This window comes from Lagopus muta, chromosome 14 (assembly GCF_023343835.1).
Source record: "Lagopus muta isolate bLagMut1 chromosome 14, bLagMut1 primary, whole genome shotgun sequence".
Lineage (NCBI taxonomy): Eukaryota > Metazoa > Chordata > Aves > Galliformes > Phasianidae > Lagopus > Lagopus muta.
The window spans coordinates 17452094-17476964 of NC_064446.1; the positions used below are offsets into that span (position 1 = coordinate 17452094).

The 24871-nt window shown below is 44.2% G+C and overlaps 1 protein-coding gene across 1 annotated transcript; it reads right to left on the reverse strand.

The window, feature by feature from the left end:
• Positions 1-1241: 1241 nt before the first annotated feature.
• LARS1 (leucyl-tRNA synthetase 1) lies at positions 1242-24842 on the reverse strand. The gene is made up of 32 exons (XM_048960607.1): positions 24657-24842; positions 24069-24187; positions 22596-22683; positions 21895-21975; positions 21247-21387; positions 20731-20892; positions 19977-20089; positions 19578-19641; positions 19012-19079; positions 18440-18665; positions 18151-18238; positions 17974-18050; positions 17279-17332; positions 16196-16336; positions 15496-15573; positions 14588-14673; positions 14433-14498; positions 14258-14340; positions 13780-13918; positions 12126-12338; positions 11477-11534; positions 10506-10569; positions 9714-9897; positions 9371-9461; positions 8500-8640; positions 7797-7937; positions 7592-7702; positions 6427-6537; positions 5012-5116; positions 3839-3934; positions 2763-2895; positions 1242-1695 (listed from the first exon to the last, which is right to left on the reverse strand). Exons 1-32 carry the CDS (start codon positions 24660-24662, stop codon positions 1490-1492), a joined length of 3534 nt encoding a protein of 1177 aa, XP_048816564.1. The 5' UTR covers positions 24663-24842; the 3' UTR covers positions 1242-1489.
• Between the last annotated feature and the right edge of the window lie 29 nt (positions 24843-24871).

Sequence of the window (24871 nt, forward strand, 5' to 3'; positions counted from 1 at the left end):
GGGGTCAGAGCGCCAGCGCGCGGCGCAGGGCAGCACGGGCCTGCAGCACGGCACGGCACGGCACGGCACGGCACGGGGCAGAGCAGAGCAGAGCAGAGCAGAGCAGAGCAGAGCAGAGCTGCGGCACGCCGCGCACCAGACAGGGGCGACCCATCCTGCAGGGCTGCTGCACTGCTGTTGCACCACATGCACACCCAGCCCCACGCTGGAGCCCATGCACACTGCAGACATGCACTGAGCACCCATTCCCCTCACACAGCAGAGCTGGGGAAAGCAACGCAATCCAAGAGACCCACCTGCTGCCCGAGGAACAGAACATGAGAAGCAGCAGACTTTGTCCCGTTAGATGCATATGTGACACCCTGTGGCAGAAAAACTGCAGTGGGGGGGGGGGGGGGGAAGTTGGGGCTGCCCAAAGCTCTGCACGGAGCACAGAGCCAGCACAGCACACCCAGTGCCACATGGAGCAACGGGAGATCCTGCCCTGACCTCCCCACAGCCCCATTCTGACTGCCCAGGGCTGATGGAGGCACTGAATGCTGCCCCCCTCTGTGCCCAGTAACTCACACCAAAGGTCAGGCAATGCTTCTAACGTGGGGAGACAGCACTGAAGAAAAACTGTTACTGCTTTAAACAAAATAACGATCCCACACAGACTGCTGCTGCCAGTCAATAATTCTCTCTTCTGCTAGGAGAACCTGCAGGGATTAATAAACTCTGAGCCGAATTCCTGAGCAAAAGGGGATCCTGCATCAGCAACATGGTGCTGCAGCACGACGTGCAACGCTGAGCAGCCATTCCCATCACCCAAATGGTTTCCATATGGATCTTCTTACAATACATCATTTATAATGGTAACCAAGGATCAGCTCCTAACCTCAGCCATGGCTTCAGAGCAGGAAGAGCTGCTCCCAGGCACAGGGGCTGCCATTTATAAACAGCTTTGTGAGGGAAAAAAAGAATTCAGGTTTTAGCCTTTATTTTAAAAGCCTAGCATGGAAGCTTTCATACTTTTACCTCAAAGTTTACCACTACTGAGCTGATTCTGACCTGCTGGTCCATATGGTAATGCCCTCGTGCTGTTCAGTCACTGAAAAGCAAAGTACAGAAGTCTGTAAGTGGCTTCTCCCGTCTATTAGAGGAGATTCATGACCAACTGCTCTGCCTGGATCCCAGTTTGGCTGGGAGAGAAAGGAGTGCTAAGCCTGATACTCTACTGAGCACACAGACCCCAGCTGGAAAGGAAGATTTGCCACATTGTTTGGGAAAATTGTTTATTTTCAAAAAAACCCAAAGGGCCAAAGGAAAATAATTCCATTATATCCACATTTTAAAGAGTGGAGATAAACTCGCATGCAAAAAAGGCATTTTTTTGTGTGGGCTTTTTTCTTTTTTGAAGAACAAATCCACATCTCTGTCACAAACACTTTCAGAGTCACTCCATGAGCTCTCTCCCTCTCAGCCAGGGATGAAGCTGCACACAGGCAGCTCAGTGCACCAGGTACACCATGGTGTCACCGATGTCCCTCCTCAGGCCGCTCTCTGTGACGCACACACGTTTCTCAGCCAGGTCGATGTGGAAAACTGCCTGCTCTGGAATAGCAGTTTTCTCTGCTTCTTCTTTGCCGAGGACCGGAACACGGCGAGGCCCAAGAAGCGGATCATCAAACCTCATCAGCTTCACTTTAGAGAGATCTGCAATACAACCACAGCTAATGAGGACACATCTACACACAGACCGCGATGCCCAGCTCATCACAGCAGCACTGAACACGTGGCCCTGCTAGAGATCTTCTCCAAGGAGATACACTCCCAAAGACTTGGACCCATCAGAAGATGCCATTCAGCAGGCACAGCACAAACTGTAGAGAGACAGCATCTGTCTGTTTTATCTCCAAGTCCCCCGGCCCCGTTCCAAGCACGTCTGCCTTTTTGCTCTCATGTCAGCTGTGAGTGACTTAGCAGTGCTTCTGTTTCGAGGAATTAATTTCAGAGACTGGGGGAAAGGAACGGGAGAGTTTTTGTGAAATACAGTTCCTTTTTAAATTCGCACCAGCAGAAGATTGCTGAGCAGACCAGAAAAAAAACCCAGGATCTTTCAGTAACGCCTTCCTCCAAGCACTGCCCCTCTCTCCTGTGCACCAACAGAACAGTGACACCTTCTGGAAGAGATGCAGAGCTGGAAAGTCACTTCTTCCCAATCATCTCAAAGTATTCACCTTGCAGCAGGGCATTACATATACGTATCTACACCTACCTGGTGTAGGGAACCTGCTTTGGCAGGGGGGTTGGACTCTATGATCTCTGGAGGTCCCTTCCAACCCCTACAATTCTGTGATTCTGTGATATACATCTCTATGTGTACAGCACATCGCCCTCCACATGCGCTTTGCTACACACAAGTTATCATGTACTCCCCCTGTGTGCATCACCATCCATCAGTGGTTACCTCTGTTTGACAGATAAACGTTAATATAAACACAAGATACAGAAAAACGAGGAAAAGATTTCTCTGCTGTCAGAACCTTTTGGATTCAGCCCAGTTTTCCACTAATATTCAGCTCTACGGTGATTCAGATTTGCTCCATTCCTACTTTCTGCACTCCTCAACAGAACCACAGCTGCTGTTTCCTTAGGAAAGCTGTTTCCTTCCGTGCAGAGACCTTTCTGAGCCACGGCTGCACCTGTACTGCACCCACACTGTGCCACTGACACAGCAGCTCTGTGCCCACCTCCCCCATCACGTCAGCTCCAGGATTTACCTTTGATGCCTCTGTCCATCTTCATTAGGCGCCTGATCACAGTCTCTCTATTATCTCCTTGCCTAATCTCAATTTTCGTAGAGAAGTGGCCATTTGATGGTTGAGGGTTCACCAAAAACACAGACACACTGGGCTGCAAGACAGTTAACAAACAATTAGAGGGGGCTCCACGTTTGTGATTCAAGGCTCAGAGGAAATATGCACCTAAACCAAACCAGCCACCACCAAGTGTTCCAGACAGATCACCTTCATTGCACAGCACAGAATGCCAGTGGCAGAACAGAAATACCTACACAAGTTTTTAGAATGTAAGCTGCAGGGTATGTGACTTTTCAGAACATATCTAAGGAAAAAAAAATCCATGAAATTTTTACTGTTGAAGAGTATCAGAGCTAGAAGCATTCACATTTGTTACTGCTGCTGTAGCATTGCACAGATCTCACGCTCACTGACTGGTGCTCTCAGAATTCCACAACAGAGCTGAAAGGATAATTTAAGTGATTTTATGAACTGAATGCCATTTATTAGCCCACTGTAAACTGACAGAAGAGCACTGAAAACATTAAGACACTACAGAATTCAGCAAATGAAGTTTCACACGGGAGCTTGTGATGCCTTCCAGCAAGCACAGCACCACCAGAAGCTCTGAATAACAGCAGAGAAGCAAAATTCAGATCAGCAGAATCAACAGCTCTCAGTTCTCTATTTTTTGGCCCATGTTTTAGCTGGAACACAGTCTACTTGATCTGAAGGGTGGTAGGCAAGGCACATGACTGAAGGCATACACACTGATGCTCAAGTCACTCATTTAACAGCCTTCCAGCCAGCACAATTGAAAGATTTGATCTGAAGCACCTGAAGGCCAAGACAGAATTGTCACATTGACAGCTGTATGCATAGGAAAGAAATAGCAATTGCTTCAGTAAACGTTTCCTGTTTTGAAGGGTGTGAAGGGCACAAATTCCTATTTACGCCTCTGAGTAAACTTTCAGATGCCATATTTGTGGGTTGGTTTGTATTCCACTTTTCAGACCTCCAATATCTGAACATCGGATTTTTTTGTTGCTCTTGGTTACCTCAGTTCTGAATACAGAGAATGGTTTTCCAGGACAGCACTCTTCTTTTATTTTATCTTCTGCTTCAGAAGCAAACTTCACTTCAATGTGATCCAGCTGCAGGAAAGGTGGGCGGGGAGAGGGGAGGGAATCAAGGAGTTTGATCACATTAGAGGGAACAAGAGATACCAGACCTCCATGCACTCCAAGAAGTTCACACCATTGCTCTTGACGGCCTCTGCTCAATAAGCTGCAGTTCCTCACCATCCTTTCTAACACTGGGGGGAGGGTGTGGGGGCAATGAGGAGGACAGAACTCTAACACACATCCTCCAAGTCTGAGATCAGCAGAGCTGGGAGGGATGGCTTCCCTTGGCTTGCCAAATCACATCCTGTGCAAGTAACTCCTTCTAATCTAGGTCAACAAACAGCATGGCCCATTTGCAGTAACAGCACACTCACACTGAACCTGACAGTAAACCCCAAATCTTTCATAGCAGAAAGACATAGCTTTCATAGCCAGCCAGCCCCCACCTCACCCAGAAACAGAGTAACTGTGCCAAGGTTCTGAACGTGGCAGCTCCTGCTGCACTCTGCATGATAAAGCAGTTCAGCTCTTATGTATCTTGACACTCTCCTGCATGAAAGCCCCGCTGTGCAGCAGGACATCTCCTTCCTTCCACAGTTCATCACAGAAAGCAAACTTACGGATAGTTTTAAAAGAGGCACTGCTTGCTCTAGACTTTGCTCTGATACAGGACAAATCCAATGGGCCCACTTTTATTTCATATTGCACAACTGAAAACAATGAAATTCTGTGGTTTGTATTTTTGAAATTTCTAACTCTCGAAACAAGCTGTTTCTCATAAACCTGCCCAAGCTGTCCCCTCATTAAGTGTTCTGATGATCATGCTAAGCATAACTTCCTCTAGACTGCCCATTTACTTCACTGCCCAGATTCAGCTTTTGAAGAGAACAAAGTAATCTGCTACAGCTCACGTGTGCCACTGCCAGAGCCTGAGGACTTCAGGCTAAGGACTGCGACCACTCTCACCAGTGACACACATCCTAATTCCTTCAGTTGAAAAACAAGGTTACAGGTCAGAGCAAAGCTCTTCAGAAGTGGCACTGAAGAGGCTGATCCTCTAGCTATCCCAGTAAGAGCCAAGCAACAAGTGCATCAGAACATGCTAACCTCCAGGGAATTTGTCAGATAGACGATGTTCTCCATGAGCACTGCCCGCTCGTCAAATTCCAGCTCCAGATCAAGAACACGCGAACCATTCTTCTCCAGGTTTTCCTGCCAGAAGAAAAAATGGATTAAAACCATCTAACACTGCAAGATGATGCTTCAAAATTGCAATCTGTCTACATTAGTCATGAAAAGAACAGGCTTTAAAATACGCGAGCTCTCTGCTGGCACAGGAGCAATAATTCTCCTGTAACAGGGTGTCTTCTACAGGGAGCTGGTGACACTGATGGGAGGAGTAAGAGCAATTATAACGCATCTTTAACACAGAACTCAAAAGGTGTTTTATATTCTGTCACTCGTAATCTCCATTTAATGTGCGAGTTGAGAATTCTCCCAGTAAGTCAGCACTTCACTGCTGTTTCACAGCATGAAATTCAGTCTTATGACCTAGTTTAGAATAAAGAACAAGCACACAACAGCTGAACACGTTCACAACAGTCATAAAACAGTTCTCTGCAGGGAAATAACAACCACTTTATATGTTAACATAAAGGTAAATTAATTAGTATAGAAAACCAACAGCAACAGTAACAATAGCCAAAGTATTAAAAGCAATATAACAACCACTTTTTATTTATTTATTGGAGTAAAACAGAACTTCCTCTTTGGAATTTAATTAGTCTCTTGCTTCCACACAGTCAGCTGTCTCCTCTGAAGCTCTGCTTCATCACTCTCAGCACAGCCATGGCTCCCTCATCAGTGTAATGTGCAAGATTCCCTGCACCAACAGTGAACTGCTTCCCTTAGTAAATCACAAAGCCTGACCTTCTGACAGAGAGGAAGCACAAGCAGAAATGCTTCTGATACCCTGGAACTGCTGAATAATCTGTTTCAGAGAACATACTGGTCTAGGGAATCTAAGCTCACATGTTTCTTCTATGTATTCATATGCAGTTGCTTACTGCTCTTCTTTCAAAGCACACGGATGAAGTGTTGGTAAGTCTCAGCATGCCAAACCATTCCCTGCATGTAAGGGAATCATTAATTGCCAGACTAACGACAAAAAACAGCTACATTTCAGACCTGATCTGCTTGCATGGCTGAAAGTTTGGCTGATACGTTGCAAATGTATGAGCTGATCTATAAAATACTGCGTCTTCTTACAAATTTCTCTTATGCAGGAAACTTCATAGCAGCTGCTTTGTGCCCTCTTTCCTCTGAAGGCTCATTTTTGGCAGCTCTCCAGCAGCTCTTTGTCTCCCTTGCACTGTGAGGCCCAAAACCTGGTGCTGTACTGCAGGTGCAGCCTCACCAGTGCAGAACAGAGCAGAAGAACTGAGTCCCTCAACTTGCTGGCAACACTCTGTGCAAGGTCAGGAAAACACCAGCCTTCTGCATGAGAGCGCTCTGATGCTCACCTTAACCATGGCAACAAAAGGCATGACCTTCTTCATGTACTTCTTCAGCTCTGGCAGGGCACTGAGCTCACTGGCAATCACCTTGTTGTCTGGCAGCCGACCTCCAGTGACCTAAACAATGATGATATCCATTAAGTACAAGGATCAGAAGGAAAAAACAAACCACAACATGTTCCCTTTACTATCATCTATCCCCCATGCTTTACCAAAACGCCCTCAAGGACTGTTATCATTGATTCCACACAATCATTTTCCTACCCTTTAGAAGTATTTAAAATGTAAAATTTACCAAAACCCATGGATATCTACTGCCATTCTTTAATCTTGTCTGCAACAACGTATTAGTGTACCTAAATTATCAAGTAAAACACATCTCAAATGCATATTTAAGTCCACCCTCGAGCAGCTATTTAAGCACTAATTTCCTCAACTGTTTTGATTTTACATTCACAGCTCAGGTATTTGCCATTACTCCCATTCAGCAAACCAGACTGAACAGCAGAATTTAATGCTGATGCAGGAAATGCTACAGAACTCCCAATGTTTAATACTCTAAAGACAAGTTTCACACAAGGAATAATGATTTAATTCAACACTGCAAGTTATAAGAGTCCTGACTCAAAAGGTGTCAGCTACAATGCTGAGGATAGCAGCTCACCAGCAAGGCAAAAGCCACCCAGCAGTCTCCGTGTCAGAAACAGGTTTCTCCACTTCCAGAGAAGTGAATTTCTTGCATTTAGGACACGTACTGCTTTCCAACTTATTTCTTGCAACCTCCTCACTGAACAGTACATGCCTACTTAGGGAGCAGAAAACACCTCTAAGCCCACTCGTGCAGCAAGGCAGCATCAACCTCTTGGCCAGTAAGATTTCCTCAGAAACACTGCTGGGAAAGAACTCATTTACAAGTGGATAGCCTTTCAAATGAAGGGGAACACAGGCCCACTTTTACTCAGAAATAGCCAAAAGCAGTAAGGACATGCTGTTGAATTAAAGACACACCTCAGAACGTTCCCATTAAGCGTTAAAATTCATTGGACATTTGTAGAAGAAATTAGAACTACCTCACTTTACACGTAAGTAATTTGGTAACAAGTTACAACTTACAAACTTCCTTACAGATAAAGCAGAGAAGGAGCCCAAAAAGCCACAGAAGAACACCTGCCTGGTAGTGCTGGCGCAGAAGCAGCAGGGTGGTGTGCTGCCATGGCGGGTAGCTCTTGGCTACGTAGATGGTGCAGTGAGAAGGCTTCTGGGAAGGTTCTTTAGCACCTTTCTGAGGAAAGGAAGGAAGAGATTCATAACATCAGGAGGGAGGAGGCAATGCAGAATCACCAGCTGTGCACACTTAGACGACCATTACACAGCACCTTTCCTTTCACAGGTGCCATGTAGCCCTTGAGACGGAGTCGGAGGTCGTGAGCTGCTTCCATGAGGTACTGAGAAGAGCCAATTAAGATCTCGTCCACAGGGCCAGCTTCTGGCCAGGAGGCTTTCATGATGGAATCAGGCTGTTAAGAAAGGAAGAAGTTACAGGGCATTTTTATCTCAGTGCATGTATCTGGTGGTCCTTCAATCAATTGGCTCGACTGGAAACAAGTTCAGGCAGTATGAACCTCAATGAGCACTCATCCATTACTCAGTTGCAGAGGAGTAAGAACACAGCCAACGTGCATTTATTTGTGTTACATACACAAGCACACCTGCCACATAGATGCATAACTTCTCCGGATTCATTTCCCCAATTTACCTGGCAGCACAAAAGCAGCTGTTCCACGCATAGATGCAGGAATATTTTGTGATCAGATTAATTTTAGATCACCCTGTGTGTGAAGTTAGTCAAAGCGACTTGCATTGAAGTTACCCGTATCACTACAGTAACCAAAGACGCAGGGTAACTCGACGTACCTGCTGTCACACACAGCATTCTGTCATGGCAATGCATACATTAACGTTACAGGACTGCTGTTTCCCCTACTTGCAAACAAACGAAATCTACAAGTCTGACACCAGCCTAAAAATCAATTAAACCTCGGATCTGAACCAAATGACAAAACAAACATCCATTAGTACCTTTCCCAGCAGTGACCAGATGTGCTCACACAGGTGGGGACAGATAGGAGCCAAGAGCAGAGTCTGAACTTCAATGAACCGAAACACCAGCTCTCTGTGCATCCCTTCTATCGCCAGCTCACGGTATTTATCTTTTGCTGCCTAGAAGAAAGTCAACGTCACCACCATAAATACAATATTATGTATTACAAAATATAACTGCCACGGAGAAGCTCTCAAAAGGAAGATCACCCAGCTGTTTGCTCCAAGGTGCCTGTAGAACATAAGAAGCTTAGAACTCAATAACAGGTTATTGGAAGTAGTGCATTTTTCTCAAGTATCTGACTGCAAATATGTCAGCTGGCAGCTTCACTTTACAAAAAGTACCCTAGTGTTGATTAGGACAGATATAAAAGACCCCGAAACGCCCTCACAAATAAGTACAAAGAGGAGCAATGAATACCATACAACTCAGCTTATTTAACTCCACTCCCAAACATAAAGAGAGTCTGTAACTCGTTAAGTGAAGTGGAATGCTTCTGCAGACACTCTGGATGTAGTTTATGGAGTGCATCAGAAAGCACTATTTGCAGAGAACTCTGTTGTTACCTGGATTACTTAAAACTCTATTGAAAAGGACCTAGAGACAGGAAACAGTCTTCTCAATAGTGCCTACATGCAACATCACAGGTGTCTTCCTCCAGGCCTCTGCAAAATGCCACAAACAGACCTTTATAATTTCAGATTAAGCCCAACTAATTGGTCTTGTTTCTTGATATAACTCAGATTCCAGTTCAGCTGTCTGGTTAAGAATCACAGACACCAGGATCAAAAGAAACCCACACAACGCAATAAATGTCAAGCATTATTTTTCTATAACGAGAGCTCTTACCTGAAATTCAAAGAAGCCAGTCTTCAGAGCCTCCTTAAATAACATCTTCTCATAATTCTGATCTGTCTTCTTTATGCCTGCATTAATTTCACTAGGGAGGAAAGTAAAAACACCAGTATTGCACAGCCCACCTCACTTAATAGGAGTACTGTGTGGAACTATGCAACAAATGCCACCAGCACAACACAGTCACATCAACTCTTCTGAAAGTGAATTTAAAAAATGTTTTTTAATACAAGTTAATGAATTCCATAAGACTGCTACAAAGACAATCCTTGCAAGAAAAGAAAGAAAACAGAAAACCAGCTGGCACCACGCTGTATTAGCAGCCTTCCCACAGTACCTGGCAAAGACTCTGTCATTGAAGGTGTTGGCAGGACCACTTCTTAAACTGTCTCTGTTTGCAATCATCTCCTTTACCCACTCCACCCATGTGTAGAGACGAAGAATCCCAGCGTCAGCCATGGCTTCCACAAAGTTGGCATCTTCAACAGTGTCCCCAGCATCAGCCAGGGCTAAACGCATTCCTGAGGGAAATCACATCAGCTGACAGGGCTGGTTTGCAATGAGCTGCTAGATGGGGGTGCAGGAGGCAAGGGACTCCAAGTCAGTGACAACCAACTTTTAATTCCATGTTAATGTAAATGTGGAATTAAGTTACAAATCGCCTGGCCAACTAGAGACATGCCCCAAAGGATGCACTTTACCCAAGGAGATGAGCACTGCTTTCCTTAGGAAGCAAATCAGACAGACAGCAAGAACCAAGAGCCTGGCATCGTCAAAGTTGGAACAGAAAACACCAAAGAGCCACCAGGAGGCTGCAAGGAGGAACAAGGCATGCAGGAACACTGTGTGCATCAGCAGCATTTGTCTGGTATTTTCATCTCCTATAGCAGTGTGTGAAATAAGCACCTTCCAGAAGACCTCAAGCTGGGCGAAGGTCTTGATTTAAACAGGTGTTCCATTAATGCACATCCCAATTTTCTAAACACAGCTCAGCTTTTCAAACAAAAGCAGCTGGTAGGTTTATTGCAATGCAATACTCCAATATACCCACTGCTCCTCTGAGAGCAAAACATGAGTTCTCATCATTTTGGCATCACTGAAATACAGAGACAGGTCAGAACATACTTACCATCTGCAGAAAACTTGTCCACAGCTTGAGTTAGGGTAAGGAAGTTGCCCGTAGATTTAGACATCTGAAAGAAATAGAACCACCTTTGTTTTCTCATACCTACTCCATTGCTGGACAGGCAAGAAGACAGAAGAAGTTTGGTGAAAACACTAGGAAAGCATTTTCTCATGAATTAGAGCAAGGGAACTTTGGTAAATCTGAGCGAGGTCACACTGCAAAAACAGACCGACCTTCACAAGTACAGATCTGCTCAGAACACAGAACTCAGCCTGTGACTTGGGCAACCGTGCGATTACCAAGGCAGCCATAAGCTATAAACTCATGGAAATTGCAGCTGCCTCCTGGGTCGTTTGGGTTCCACTCCAGAACTTCTCAGGCCTTGGAAAATGGAACAACTGGCACCAAAACCCAGTTCCAGGAATTACTCTGATCCAATCCCTGAAAATTAAATACTACTTCAAAATCAGCATTTTCAGCTCATCCTGCATCAGTTTTTCAAGAAGGATCATGGTGGCTTTCTTGGTTTCACATCAGACAATCTCCAAGGCCAAATTCCTAGGCTCAGGCACTTCTACTTTCAAATTCAGTTTCAGAACTCATGTGCATTAGCAAGTCATCCACACAAAATTTCCTCTTCTTATACTGACTCCAGGCCTCAAAGCTAAAAGGCAGAATGATTTTTTTTGTTTGTTTTACTACATTTTCATTATCCTAAAACATAACAGAAATTCACTGAAATCTTCACTAAACCAATCAAGTGATACAAGAGCTAACAGAAGAACGTGAAGCAGCAATGGAGGAACAGCAATTTCTGTCTCTCCAGTTACCTCTGGTGAATGAAAACCTGGAAGGTAAGAGTGAAGGAACTAGAATTTTCACTTTCCTCCTTTTATCTTCATATGGATTTTTTTGAGTCTGGTAAGGGCCTATTGAACATCCACAAGAAGTTCACACACAAAACCTCACCATACCTTTTCAGAATTGAGGAGGAGGTGTCCATTTGCTCTAACAGCTACCGGCCATTTTTCTCTGTTTGAAGATACAAAGCATATTACAAAGTAAACACATTGTCTTTCAAAAAACAGTTTGTTTTTTTTTTTCTCCAGTCAGGGATGAACACCTTAAGTAGAATCTTCAGGAAAGCATCTGGGAGGTGTCTTAAAAGTTAAGAAATCAAGGAATGTCTTTGAAAACGAGGAGAACTACAACATGAGGGGCAGAGCTCAGCACTGCTGAAATACCAAGCAGGGAGCCCGGCATCCAACCCCACCCTCCTCTATTCAGGTACAGGTAATTTAAAAGTCAGTCATTAGCACTACCCAACAGCACTGGGGAGAGCTATTCTGTTTTCTGTTGGGCAAATCTGTTGGTCAGTGGAGGAAGCAGATTTAATATTTAACAATCAGGAAACTGCTTTTCCTATGCAGAATTTCATACAACTTTTAAATAGACATTCAAGGAAATATTAACTGTGTTCTCATGCACAGGAACTGCACCTTGCTAGGAGTCTGCCATGGTTCTATGATTTTTTTTGTCAGTATTGCACATCATAACATCATGCAGTGCAGGGTCTGCAGCTTTACCTCCTGCACACCTGCTCTGCATCGTTTCCAAACTTACCTCTGATCCGACCACATTGCCACATGGTTATAGAGGTAGTACGACAGGTGATTTGGAACAAGATCTTTGCCAGATACTCTGAGATCCACAGGATACCAGAACTCAAACTCTTCCTTTAGCTTGTCCAACTTCTCTTTCGGAATCTCTGTGTTAGGAAATGGAGCTTCCTTGAAGAAGATGTAATCCCAAACTTCTTTGCTCATTTGATTCGCTCTGCGAGTTTGAATGAAGATACAGCTGAGTCTGCACTAGCAATAGTTTTCATTCTACACAGTTTCATTTCTGGCTTCTTACAATTTCAGGGGAGTCCACCCCTGTCACATATCTCAAACCAAATAATTTCAAACTTATGTTTACCATCCTTTAACATCTCTCGAGGTGGTTTGCCCTGTATTATGCAGAAAGAACACATTCCAGATCCAAAGCACTTTCTGTACCTATCAACAAGCAGTTCAAATGACAGACAACAACACCAGTCTTACACACTCTTCTGTGCAGCACTCCACTGCTTTATCTCTGGTATTTATTATTCTATGCTTTAAATCACCAGTGTGTGCTGTGTCCTCACTTCTACGCCTGGTGCTAAGGTTGCTTACCTGAATGGCAACTAATGTGCCATAAAGCCCTTGCTTATCCCACCCCACGGAGTCTCAGCAAAAAGCATTTCTTAATAGTCAGAAGAAAGATGTGATCCACTCATGCAGTAGCACACTGTAATTTTACATACTTAAGCGTGTTAAATCTGTAACTCAGTGCTAAGAATGATCACAAAGTTTGCATCCAGGCATGGCTAGCATGTTGGTAAGCTCTCTGTAATTAGAAAGGTTCAAACCCAAATGAAAGCCTTTCAGAATTACTTCTCTTTGTACACACATTACTTTGGAAATGCTTCTCAGATTAGTTATAGCATCAAAAAAGGCATGTTGCAATTCCACAGTGTGTGAACTACTCCAGAAAGCAGCTCACCAAATAGGCAAAATTAGAGCGTAAGATTCAAGACAAGAATGCCACAGGGTTGGGTTTTCTGTGGCTTTTGTTTGCTTTAAATTCCAGACCAGCTGTGCCTCATCATCTCTCTGATATTCATCATTGGAATGATGTTCAGTCATCCCATCTAAAAGGTCAGAGCAGTTCTGAGAGCTGTTTCAGAACAAAGGCTCTGTCTTTAGCGTTTCCACACGTGGGCTATGGATAGAGGGCTCTACGCCCCCAGGAGTTACCAACTTTTAATGCAGTAACAAAACTGGAGTTTGATCTTGTGCTCTATGTACACTGAACCATAACATTCTTCAGAGCTGTACAGCAGTCTCTCAGCAAGAACTGAGACACTTCAGCAGCCACTGAAATAAGTCACTCTAACAGCTGGGGAGGACCATTTCAAGGCAAGGTACTAAAAAAGGTGATTTACTTCATGTGCAGTTCTGCTTTCAAGGACATTCCCCCTCTTCTCTCTGGGGACAGCACTAAATTCTCTTTCCCTCATTTTTCCTTCTACACCACTGCTTTAACACAGCAATCAGCAAGTTAAGTTTCTACAGTGATGCTTTTAAAACACAAAAGCAAAGCATCAGCTAGCTTGGCAAGTCTTTGTCAAGAACAACTCAGAAGAGAAGCACACAACTGAACAGGCAAAGTGGTGTTACATTCTCCTTACCTGATGCCTAGAGGAGATTCTCCCTGACCTCTCAGGTTACCTCCCTGTAACAGATGAGCTACTGTGTAATAGGCCATGTAGATTGTAGAGTCTGACAGAGACTCAATCAGCCACTGCTCATCCCAAGGCAAACGGGTACCTGGAAGAGGCAGAAGGTATCAGACAGTACCACCCCTTGCTTACAGCACCTGCTTTCACTTCGCATTCATCACTTAAGGAGATGCTAAAGAAATAGTCATAGGTTTCTTCTGCTGAAATCCCTTCCAAAATAACTGCCCAAGAAAAAGTTCTGTGCCACACGAGTTCACAAGATACAGCGTGCCGCCTTCTCAGGGACGTTGGATCTAGATTTAAGTTGGTTAAACCTGCTCTACACTTAACTGCACCATTTTGGATTCCAGGCAGCACTTCAGCCTTTCAAACGATGTAATGAATACCATGCTCACAAAGCACCAGGAGAGAGGAGTGCTTTCCCTACCTAAGCCGTATGTCCTGGAGCACGCGTGTTCCTGGAGCCAACCCAGAGTAGCTTCGAAATTCCGCCTCGTCTCCTCACAAAACCTGGAAGAACCAAGCTATGAGTATCCACTCCTCCCCGCCCTCACAGTACCTCCAAACAATCACTCCTCTTCACATCTGCTTTCATAACTTACGTCTCCAGCTGTTTCAAGCACTCTGATGCCTGTTTCTTCCAGTCCACTTCACCATAGTCTAAATACCTACGGTCAGAACATTTTATTGTTAAAAAACACCATAACTTAGGATGTAAATTGACAGTGACTTTTAACTGCACTTCTACTTCACTTACCACTGGTCACAAAGGGCCACCACACATTCATCAGCAGACCTTGACATCACTTGTTTCTCAGGTTCCATATAAATCATGGCTTCATCCTACAAGAGATGTTACACACCTGAAAGGGCAATAAAGCTAAGATCTAAGTACAAAGTCTTGCAAATCCTCACGTTTCACTAAAACGTGTATCGTCTTAATTCCAGTCTGTTTTACAGCATTTCTTACATGGCTTCATTACTGCACTGCCCCACCATTTCCTTCCAGAAAATGAAGATGATATTTGACTGTGTACCTCTCAGATGTGTCAGTTCACATAATTTTGAGAGTACCATCTTCATGCACGATGACAAGGAGGGCAGAAGCAAAAATTACTCATTAATCACCTCCCTACCAATTACTGTTCAATGGAGGTTTTTTGGTAAGGAGTTATTCATAGCAGAACCTAAAATGTATCACATATGTCACAGCTAATACAAAAAAACATGAGGCAAAGAAAAGTAGAACTGAAATTCTGCCTTCCCAGCCCATCCATTCTGATGCAACACGAAATACCACAAAGTGCTTTACTATAATCTGAAGATGACAATGCTGTGACAACAGGCAAATACAGACTAACAGATGCTGTCCCACTTGCTGTCCTCATCAGGAAAATCTTACTGGACATGATATGCTCATTTTTCAGTTACTACTCTTCCTTCTCTGCTTGATGAACCCCAGAAAGGGTATCTCCATGTAAACAATCCCCTCTACTTTTCACTTGAAGATGACTTACAGTTCAGATACTCCATTTTCAGTATCTTTACAAGTACATCAAATACGATAATCATACCAAAATATTTCCTAGATAAGGTTGTGAGACAAAGCAGAGAACAAGAGGTCTCTGCTTTAGCCATCCATCCCATACAGGTATGCATACATACATTATCCACCATCATCTTCTGTACACGTTTCTTGACATCTTGAACTTTTTGTCCTTTAAATCCATCCACCAACATTACCTGTAAAAGATGAGTCAGAGGAGTTTATTCACTTCAAACTAAAAAGAAAGAGGTGCAGTAGGTTTTAGACCCAGCAATAATTGCCACTTCTTTGTTACCTCTGACAAGCAAAAATAGGAAGCAAGCTTTTGCTTTTTGGAGGCTTTTGTTTATTTGTTGGGGTGGTTTGTTTGGTTTTGTTTCTCAATCTTCTCCTTAAAAATAAACTGTACACATGGCAGCACAAACACAGGCAGTCACACAGGGCTAGGCAGAAATTCAAATCATTGCCAGCTTACAAAAACAGACCTGAGGATGTCACAGAAAGCCATCATGTAAGCACAGACGAAAAAAAAGCTGCTATCTTTTTATACCAGTTTCCAAATCAACACTTGCAACAACATTGATCAGCTCCTCAGAATGGGACCATTTCCAAAAAAACTAAGTTATGAGCCTCAATTTGAAGTCACTCACTTCTCCATTCTCCCTCAATTCCACACAACTCTTCCAACTGCAGAAGTTTTAAACAAAAAGTGGTGAAAAATAAACCTCTCCCTTTCCTGTCCTTTTAATTTATTTCTAACTCTTGCCCTGGCAATTTTTTCTCCCAGTCAAACTAAGCAGAACCACCTTTATTACTTACTCCTTCATAAAATGCTTTAAGGTATACTCTCTCCTTGGCCTCAGCAAGTTTCTCTCTGTCATTCTGGCTCTGGATTTTGAGCTCATCACAGATGAATGGAGCACAAAGGTTGCCATAACCTGGGATTTCAATGATGGGCACCTGAGAATTAACAAAACAGCATCGGGTATTTATTTCAAATCATCTCAGCACAATAAAATCCACACAAGAATTCATCTCCCAGATTTCACTTCAGAATAGACATGCTCAATGAGAGACGAGTATTTTTAGCTTGGTTTGCAGCTGACAGCAGAGTTTGAACAAGTGATGACAAAAGGAAAAAAGGCAATTTTTACACATTACCTGAACACACTGCATGATAGCAGGGCAAGAGCCAGTACTGAACAGCCCCAGTGACTCAGCAGGAGGTGCCAGAGCAATGGCTGACTTCCACTGCATCGTGCTACTCTGTGCACACTTACAGCATCCATCACTAATTGAGCTTCACAGGCATTTACAAAGTATTGGTGCAACTCCCTGATTAGGTCAAGAATTCCTGATGCCTCCTATGAGATGCCTCACCTGCTCCCCCACAGGCAATAACCCAGTTTTATCTCCTCACATCTTGCCAGTATCACACTGTACCAGCACTACAGCTGGCCCACGGAAGCAAGGCCAACACAAAACGCTGGGACAGCTCTACAGCAATCTGTGTTTTCCAACAAAAACCGATTCAGCCATCATTTGTATTAATAGTTCAGTAACTTCAGTCCTTTACATCTTGCCTTGAAGGCAAGATTATTACTATAACCAACAGGCTATCAGGATAATGATGTACTGCATTCTCCAGAACAGTAATTCCCACCAAAAAAAAAAAGCTTTTGTACATTTCTTATATCACAGAATAAAAAAAAAATCTTGACTGCAACCCTTCACAGCCCACATACAACAGCTGTAAGAAAACATGACAATATCACTCTAAGCTTCCCAGCTGAACAGAACTTCAGACAACAGTTCTGGAAGAGGTGCACCATCCTGGCACGTTTCTCAGGGAGCACAAAGCCACCACACGTACTGCAGATGCAGCCAAGTGGGTGAACTCACCGGTTCAAACGGCAGGACCATCTCATCTCTGATCCCATACTTCCCTCTGAGGGCCTTTGAAAGTTAGAGGGGAAAAAAAACACAGCATATGAATGGAAGAAAGAAATTTACCTTAGAAGTTTTTTAATCTGTTCCCAAGGTCTTTTGCAAACATGCTAATTTACTATAAAACAAACAAAACTGCTGTTCTGCCTGCTCACTACTTCACACATCTGACTTGCATCTGTTTAATTTTCTGGTGACTCTATCAGACCACGTACGTATCTGAAGATGGGAAAAACACATCACTGGAAATGAGCAGAACTAGAACTCCGCAGCCACTGACAGCTGTTCAGACAGCGATGCACTTCTGAAGCTGTAACAGCAACAGCTACTCTAAGACTCATTTTAAATTCATATAGAGGTCTCATCTCAAATTCATTTCCACAACAGGAATCATTTCTAGTTCAATGTACAGAAGAAGAATGTCAGTAAGACAAAAGCAACACAATTCCCATTCAAAATCCTTCTTGAAGACAAAAAAAACCTGACTGAGCTCAGCTAGTTTTAACTTCATTTAACTACAATGATGTGAAGTTAGGGATGGCAAAGCTCCAATTAAAAGGAGTTTTGATTTATCCACTGAATATCCATTTTCATCCCTCCACACCTTGAAAAGGAAATAAAACCAGAAGTCATTGAGAGAAGAGATGAACCTGTTTTTTCTTCAGATCCCTCAGGGCAGCAATGTCATCTGGAGAATCAGAGGGGACACTTGTGACCACTCCCGTTCCTTTACAAAGAAAAAGATACAACAGATAAAACATCAGGTGACATACTGAATGCACAGCATGCACCAGGCAGATCTCAACAAGCTGCTGCTGCAACTTTACCTTTATCTTCCTTGATTGTGAGCATAGGAAGAGCATACACAACTTTGTAGCTGGTGAGAGGTGCAGAAAGCGCAGCACCAAGAATCTCCTGTGTGGGGCAGAGGAACATAATTACACAAACAGCATTTCTTCAACCCCACTAAGCCCTTCCTGCTGATACTCATTTAAACTTGCTGAGTTCATCTACCAAAACCACATTTACATTTTCATTATAAGTAGAATTCTACCACCACCTTTAGAAGTACAAGAAAAAGAAAAAGACTTGGCCAGGAAGCTGCAAGATGCTTACTTCTCCCATCAGTTCCTTCACAACAGGCACAACTCCGCTGTCTTTCGTAAAGCCCTGGTAGGACATGTTCCTGGCAGCTCTCTGGGTGCAGATAAAGATATCCCCACTCACAGTTTCAAAGCCAATGTATTTCATATCTGGGCGGACCCAGCAGTTGGTCTGCCCAAACATGGTCTCTGGTCTGAGCGTCGCAGCCACCAAGAAGATATTTTTTCCTCTCAGGCCACTGGTGGGGGGGGGGGGAAAGCATTTTGTAAGTCACCAAAATAAAAACATCCAGGGTAAATAACACAAAACATGCTCTGAAGCCAACATGAACTACAGGTTACATTTCCTATCTGGCTCATTAAATTCAGTGCAGGGCTTGCTTCTCGTTTGCTGCATGTCTGCTTGTTTCAACTCAATTCTGTGCTCCACACAGCAAATACAGCAGCTCAAAGCAGAGACCACGTTCAGGAAGTGACAGAAGTAACTGGATGGAATTAAATCCTGCATTAGGCAAACCAGGTTAACTTAAGGTCACTTTTGGCCATAAGAGGGATCTGACTTGCTGTTATGAATTCAAGACTTACCTTAACTTGGCTGGATAAGGATCTAACACCTTCATTTTTATTAGAGTGTATTCTTGAGGTCCAACACCCTGCAGTTCACATAAACAAAGCAGCAATCAGTACACGAAGTTGACTCCAGCAGTTAAGAAAAACTGTTCTGTAGTTAACCTAAATGCTATTTAAGGCAACAATGCTTTCTTCAAAGTAAACCACAACTCCACTGAAACAAAACTGCTTCATAAAATGCAGACTGAAGAGAGAGGATCTGTTTTATACCTCTGTCCAAAAATTTACTCATGAAAGCAGCTATCTCAGCAGCAAAATAAAAGCTTATGTCTCAACAGATGGATATGCTGCAGCAGTGCTGATGGCACAAATTGCCAAATATTCACAGGGAATGATCACAATGGAAAATATCTGCAGTTTAAGGTAAGTACTCTCAATAGTTCACTCAATTTTCCCCATGTACCAACAATTGAGAACAGGCAGTTTGGAATGCATGAAATACATTTTGCTCCAAGACACTTTTTTTCCCTTTCAGCAGATAAGAGCCACAAGCAGTGCATGAAAACAACTGAAAACACTACCTCTCCTGTTTGCCTGTCATGATCCATGCAAGGCTGCCCATCTTTTGGAGAATAAATTGTGTATCTAAAAAATAAAAGTATATGTTCATAAACTATAAAGAAAAATTACCTTTATCAAAGGGAGAACCAAAGGATATCCTCAAATTTTGCTCAACCCACTATCCACAGACGCCAATGACAGTTATTGCATGAGCTGTCAGTACTGATTTAACCTTGAATTGACAGCTGTGGTAAAACTACAACACAAACTGAGCACAATAAGCCCCCTGCCTTTTACACCGATAGGGTATTCGAAATAAAAGCCTTTTAGTTCAGTCTGTGTTACAAACATGCTGTGACGCTTCCATCTGTCACAAACTCAGTTCACCCACATTCACAGTAACCTCAGAGCAGCCTTACCGTTTCCCAAACTTAATCTTATTTCTCTCTTTTAACGTCAGGAACTGCCATCGCACAAAGGAATCGTAGTACGGATTAACATCTGTGGTAATGAAGGAACGCCTCCAATCCACCTGGAAATGCATAGGAGTCTCTACTAAACACATCCAACACCAAATTTAAGGAACCACAGAACAGCAATGCTAATTTTAAAATAAACAGAAGTGCATGCACACTAATGGTGCATGCTTAAAAAGGCAACTGGGCAGCCTGCACGCACAGCCTTGAGAGCTGACATGTGTGACTCCAGGCCTCGTGGGCCGACTGTCTGGTAGAAGTTTTAACCAATCAACAAAGCTGAATTTCAGTAACTGTTTCTCAATATCTGTCTGTTTTTAGACATTTGTTATCAGTAGGACAAGTATCTTCATGTGTCATCATATCATTACTCCTCCTACTACTGTCAATACTGATTATAGAATGGTAACTTCATATGGAAACAGGGAAAGAATGCCCTGACTTCTTCATCTGATTCTTGTTTCAAGGAGCGACAGACACACAGTTACACTCTGTAGATGAGAAAGCTCTTAATCACACGAGACTATCAAAAGATCAATATTAAAAGATTAATTTAATAATTCTATAAATAATAGAAACACTTTTGGGATAATGTCTTTATTGCGCAGATGATTTCTAGTCCCAAAGGAACAGAACCATATTCATAAATACAAATATGGCTGCTTTCAGAAACAAGCTTTACATTTCTAACAGTTACCTTTAATCCCATACTTTTCAGGTCCTGGACAGCAAGGGGAGGGAAATAATCCAGCCAGTGCTCAGCTTCAGAGAAACTGACCACTTCTTCATCCGACAGACCCAAAGACTTCATGATGCCCCACTGGTACTTGGAAGAACCACTCTTGGCAGCAGCTTTACTCTGAGAGGACAATTGCAGTGAGAAATACAGTACGTGTTCTCACACTGGCAATACTTGCATATGCTCTTTTTCCCCCCTCTATTAAAGTTACTACCCAATATAGAAGTTAATATGATCACTACAGTACATCAGCTCACTGTAAAGTTTTCACATAACAAAATGGTATCTCTTGATCCATGCAGCTGATGCATTTTTCCTCAAGTCAGCATTACAAGTACTGAGGTGCCTTGGAAAAACAATTTAAGATCTGCACCCCGTTTCTCTCTGAGGAGTGTGAAGGAGGGAAAACAGGCTGTGCTACACAACTGGAAGCTCTGAGAGCACAGCTACCAATCCCTGTTTGATCAACTTTACCTTTTTTCCTTTTGCTTTGTCTTTGATGATAATCTCTTCATCTTTTCTAGCAGAGTTTTCTTCCTCCTCTTCCTCCTCATCAGGAAATTCAGGTGGGCAGCCATACAGCTCCATTTCTCTTTTGAGTTTATCTGCACAAGCCTAATTAGAGTTATTGGAAGTCTGTCAGCACTTCTCCATATCTATGACTGAAGCTATTGATTGAGGATTGATTTTTACTGTGACACTGTGCTTCCCACTACAACACAACCTTTTTCCAGATGTTGCATCAACTTATAGGAAAGCCTTGTAGTTGAAGGATCCTGGCTCCAGCCCTTCCACTCACTGAGGCACATTGCACACACTTGAGCTTCCCTGGGCTGGGCCTGCCTTCCCCACCAGGTGCCCCATCACTGCTTCAAGCCATGACTTTGCATCTCTGCTACAACTCTCAAACAAAGAACTGCTCCAGCTGAATTTCAAAAACTTCATTTTCTTGGAAGTCACATTGCAGTTCAGTTCAAGAACAGAACACACCTTTCCTACAAAGCCAGGTTTCTTGATAAAGCTTTGAATAAATCGCCACAGTGTTCTGCACTGACAGAAAGCAATGCTCCACGTACTTTTAAGAGTGGAAAGCAAGAAGGAAAACCCCTCAGCAAGTCCTACCTTTATGGGCATCCCAGTGCAGTGCAGACCAAATGGGAACAAGCAGTTCTTCCCCTTGAGCCTCTGATATCCAACTGCAAACTATATAAAGTAGAGAAATGAAAAGAGAATGGCAAAAAGTTAAAACAGCACCCATCCCAAAGAGAAAATACAATTCCTTCCTCCCATTAAGCTACTGAAAGGCAGATGCATGCAGCAGGCAGCACCCATGAAGGTGCTGAAGGAAATGAAGGTTCCAGAGGCTACCAGACCTGCACTGCCTGGCCACATCAGGACAAACCTGCCAACCTTTCCTGGGAGGTTGCTTTAGGCTACAGAAGAATGCAAAGAAAAGATGGAGTTCGTGGAGCCTGTTAATGTAGGAAACAGAGCACTGTACTTACAAAGAGGGTAAGGCTCTCTGTGATGCTCGTGCCAGTCAGCAGCTAGACAAGCAATAAGCAGCAACATCTCCTAAACATCTCTGATCTCTGAAAGAGCAGCACCTGCAATCCAGTTTCCTAGAACTACACAGGTTATACGCAATCCTTTTCTCCCCCCAAACAGTACTATTCCTATTGAAAATGTGGGAAAAATAAGAAAGCAGGAAGACATCATCATTAAGCCTACAAAGTACTTAGCAAGGCATCCTGCTAGCTCCAAAGAAGCATTAGCTATTTCAAAAGTAGCATTTAAGGGTATTGGCAAAGGAAAATATTTACCTCACATTTGGATAAAGAAAAGGTGTGTCCCAGGTGAAGTCGGCCGTTCATGTAGGGGTAAGGAAAAGTAACAAAGTACTTCCCCTTGCTGGGAAGAAATTCAAAGAATTAGAACACCCAATGCAAGCAGCTTTAAAGTGAGCTTCAAAAAAAAAGCACAAATAACACTGCTAACATCATTACACGTTCAGACATTATCAGCACACAGTGACACCAAAATAATCTGTATCTTGCAAAAACAGCCCAATTTTAAAGCACTGCAATGACAACAGGTTTTGTCCCCTTATAAAACAACCCCACAGCTTCATAGGACTGACATCACAAAGCAGCTCTGAATTAAATGCAACACATTCCCAGTTGTAAAAGTTCTAGTCCTGATTTCTGTAGATGAACTGCTGCAAAGGCTCAGGGAAATCATTTATCTTCCACCGAGTTCAGCTTTTCCACTCAAACACTGCGTACAACTACTTGGTAGTAATCAAGCATAATATTGTTGTACAGCTCTTTGAATACAGGTTATGGACCTTCCAAAACATCTAACATAATTTGTAGATCATTAGGCCATTTGTAATGACTGCCTCCATCTTTGCACTCTACCCCAACCCACAGCATGGACCCACCCTTCTGACGCCACAGATTCAGAAACACACAAAAACAAAAGCCAAGTCATTTCTCTGCTCACAGAAGATTACAGTTTAAGAAGGTGCTGTTTGTTAGAGCACTTAGGTTATTATACAGGAAAGCCAAACTAAACCAAGATAAGAAATAACTCACGCTGCCAAGGTTGCTGTTTTTTCACTACAATACCCACTTAAGCTACTAGTACTGTTTCACAAGTCTTTCCACACTGTAAATAGCAATTCTATCGATCAGGGAGGGATTCAGCTGCCAAGCACACTCAATATTTCCACAGCTTCAGGCTTAAACAGGCTTCTCAGGGTTATTCAGGCAGAAATCAAACCAGGAAACACAGCTGGTCTACAGCAATCTCCGTGCCAAGGAAAACAGGTCAGCCTGCGTCAGGACCCAAGCTGTGTGTGCAACCACCCCTCGTGGTGAGGCAGAGCAAGCCCGTGTCCTGCAAACGGCCTCACCTCGAACCACGGAGCTGTGCTTCTACAGGGGGAGTCATTCCTCAACCAAAATTCCCACTTTGTCACACTGAAAAAGCTCCTCCACAGCTGAGAGCAGAAGTCACTGAAAAGAGCCTCACTTTTAAAACCAGGGAGCACTGACAGCACCAAGGAAGGCAGGGCAGCTTGCCCCACCCCGCTGGGACCCGAGCAGCACGAGGCCACCTCTGCTTGGTGCCAATGTATCACAGCACTGCCACCCCACAGAGGAACTCGACTCACAGAAAGGCGTTTTTTTACCCTGGGTATTGATGGGAAAAAACGTTCCATAAAAATCCATAAAAATAAAAATAAACAACAAAAAATTGAAAACAAAACACGCAAGAAAATATAACGCTACCTCTTTGGATCGCGCCTGTCCACAGCGCTGCTCTCAAAGACTCGCTCATCATCCCACTTCTGCTGGATCTCCTTCTCGATTCTCTTCAGGAAGCCGACCTTCGCCGTCCCTTTTCGCTCCTGTGAAGCGCGGGGTGACAGAAGTCGGCACGAAGGGCCCAGCAAACACGGCGGGGCCGCAGAGCATCGCAGGTCGCTTTGTTACCGGCTATCCTCGCTGCGGAGCACTACCGCAAGCACGTCTCCGGGACGCGCACACTGCAGCACGGCCTCAGCAGAGCATCGCGATGTCAACCCCCCCCCACACCGGGAAACACGGCCGGCTCTTTCACGGAATGACACCGGGCACCGCGCCCGAGAACAAACGCGACGAAACGCGACGCCGTGCCGTAAGGCGCGACTCTCTATCACACTGCACAGCGCTACGGGACGGCGCTCCGCCTCCGAGCCGCGCGGCTCTTCCGAAGGCGCTGCTCAGTGATGCCGGAGCCACGCGCTCCCCGCTGCCGCGTGGCACGATCGGCGCCGCGCAACCCCCAGAGCCGAGCGGAGCGCGAGACGCTGCCGTGCGGGACGCCACCCCACTCACCGCCATGCTGCCGCCGGGCGCGCCGTGCTTGATGGGAGTGGAACGCTGCGCCCCGCCCCACGGCCGGAACGTACGGCGGCGGCGCGGCCGGTTCGGGCCGTACCACTGCGGTGGGGTCGGGGCCGCCCGCCGGGAGCCGCGGGCCGAGCGCGGAGATGCGGCTCCTTGCAGAAAGGCGCCTCGTGCGAACACAAATGAAAATAACGCCGGCTCCG

Coding starts and splice junctions, on each gene's coding strand:
- LARS1 (XM_048960607.1), bottom strand. Junction 19,642..19,976: donor AAGATTAAGTTTGGGAAACG/GTAAGGCTGCTC, acceptor TTTATTTTTTAG/ATACACAATTTATTCTCCAA. Junction 5,117..6,426: donor CTTTTGTTGCCATGGTTAAG/GTGAGCATCAGA, acceptor TTCTTCTGGCAG/GAAAACCTGGAGAAGAATGG.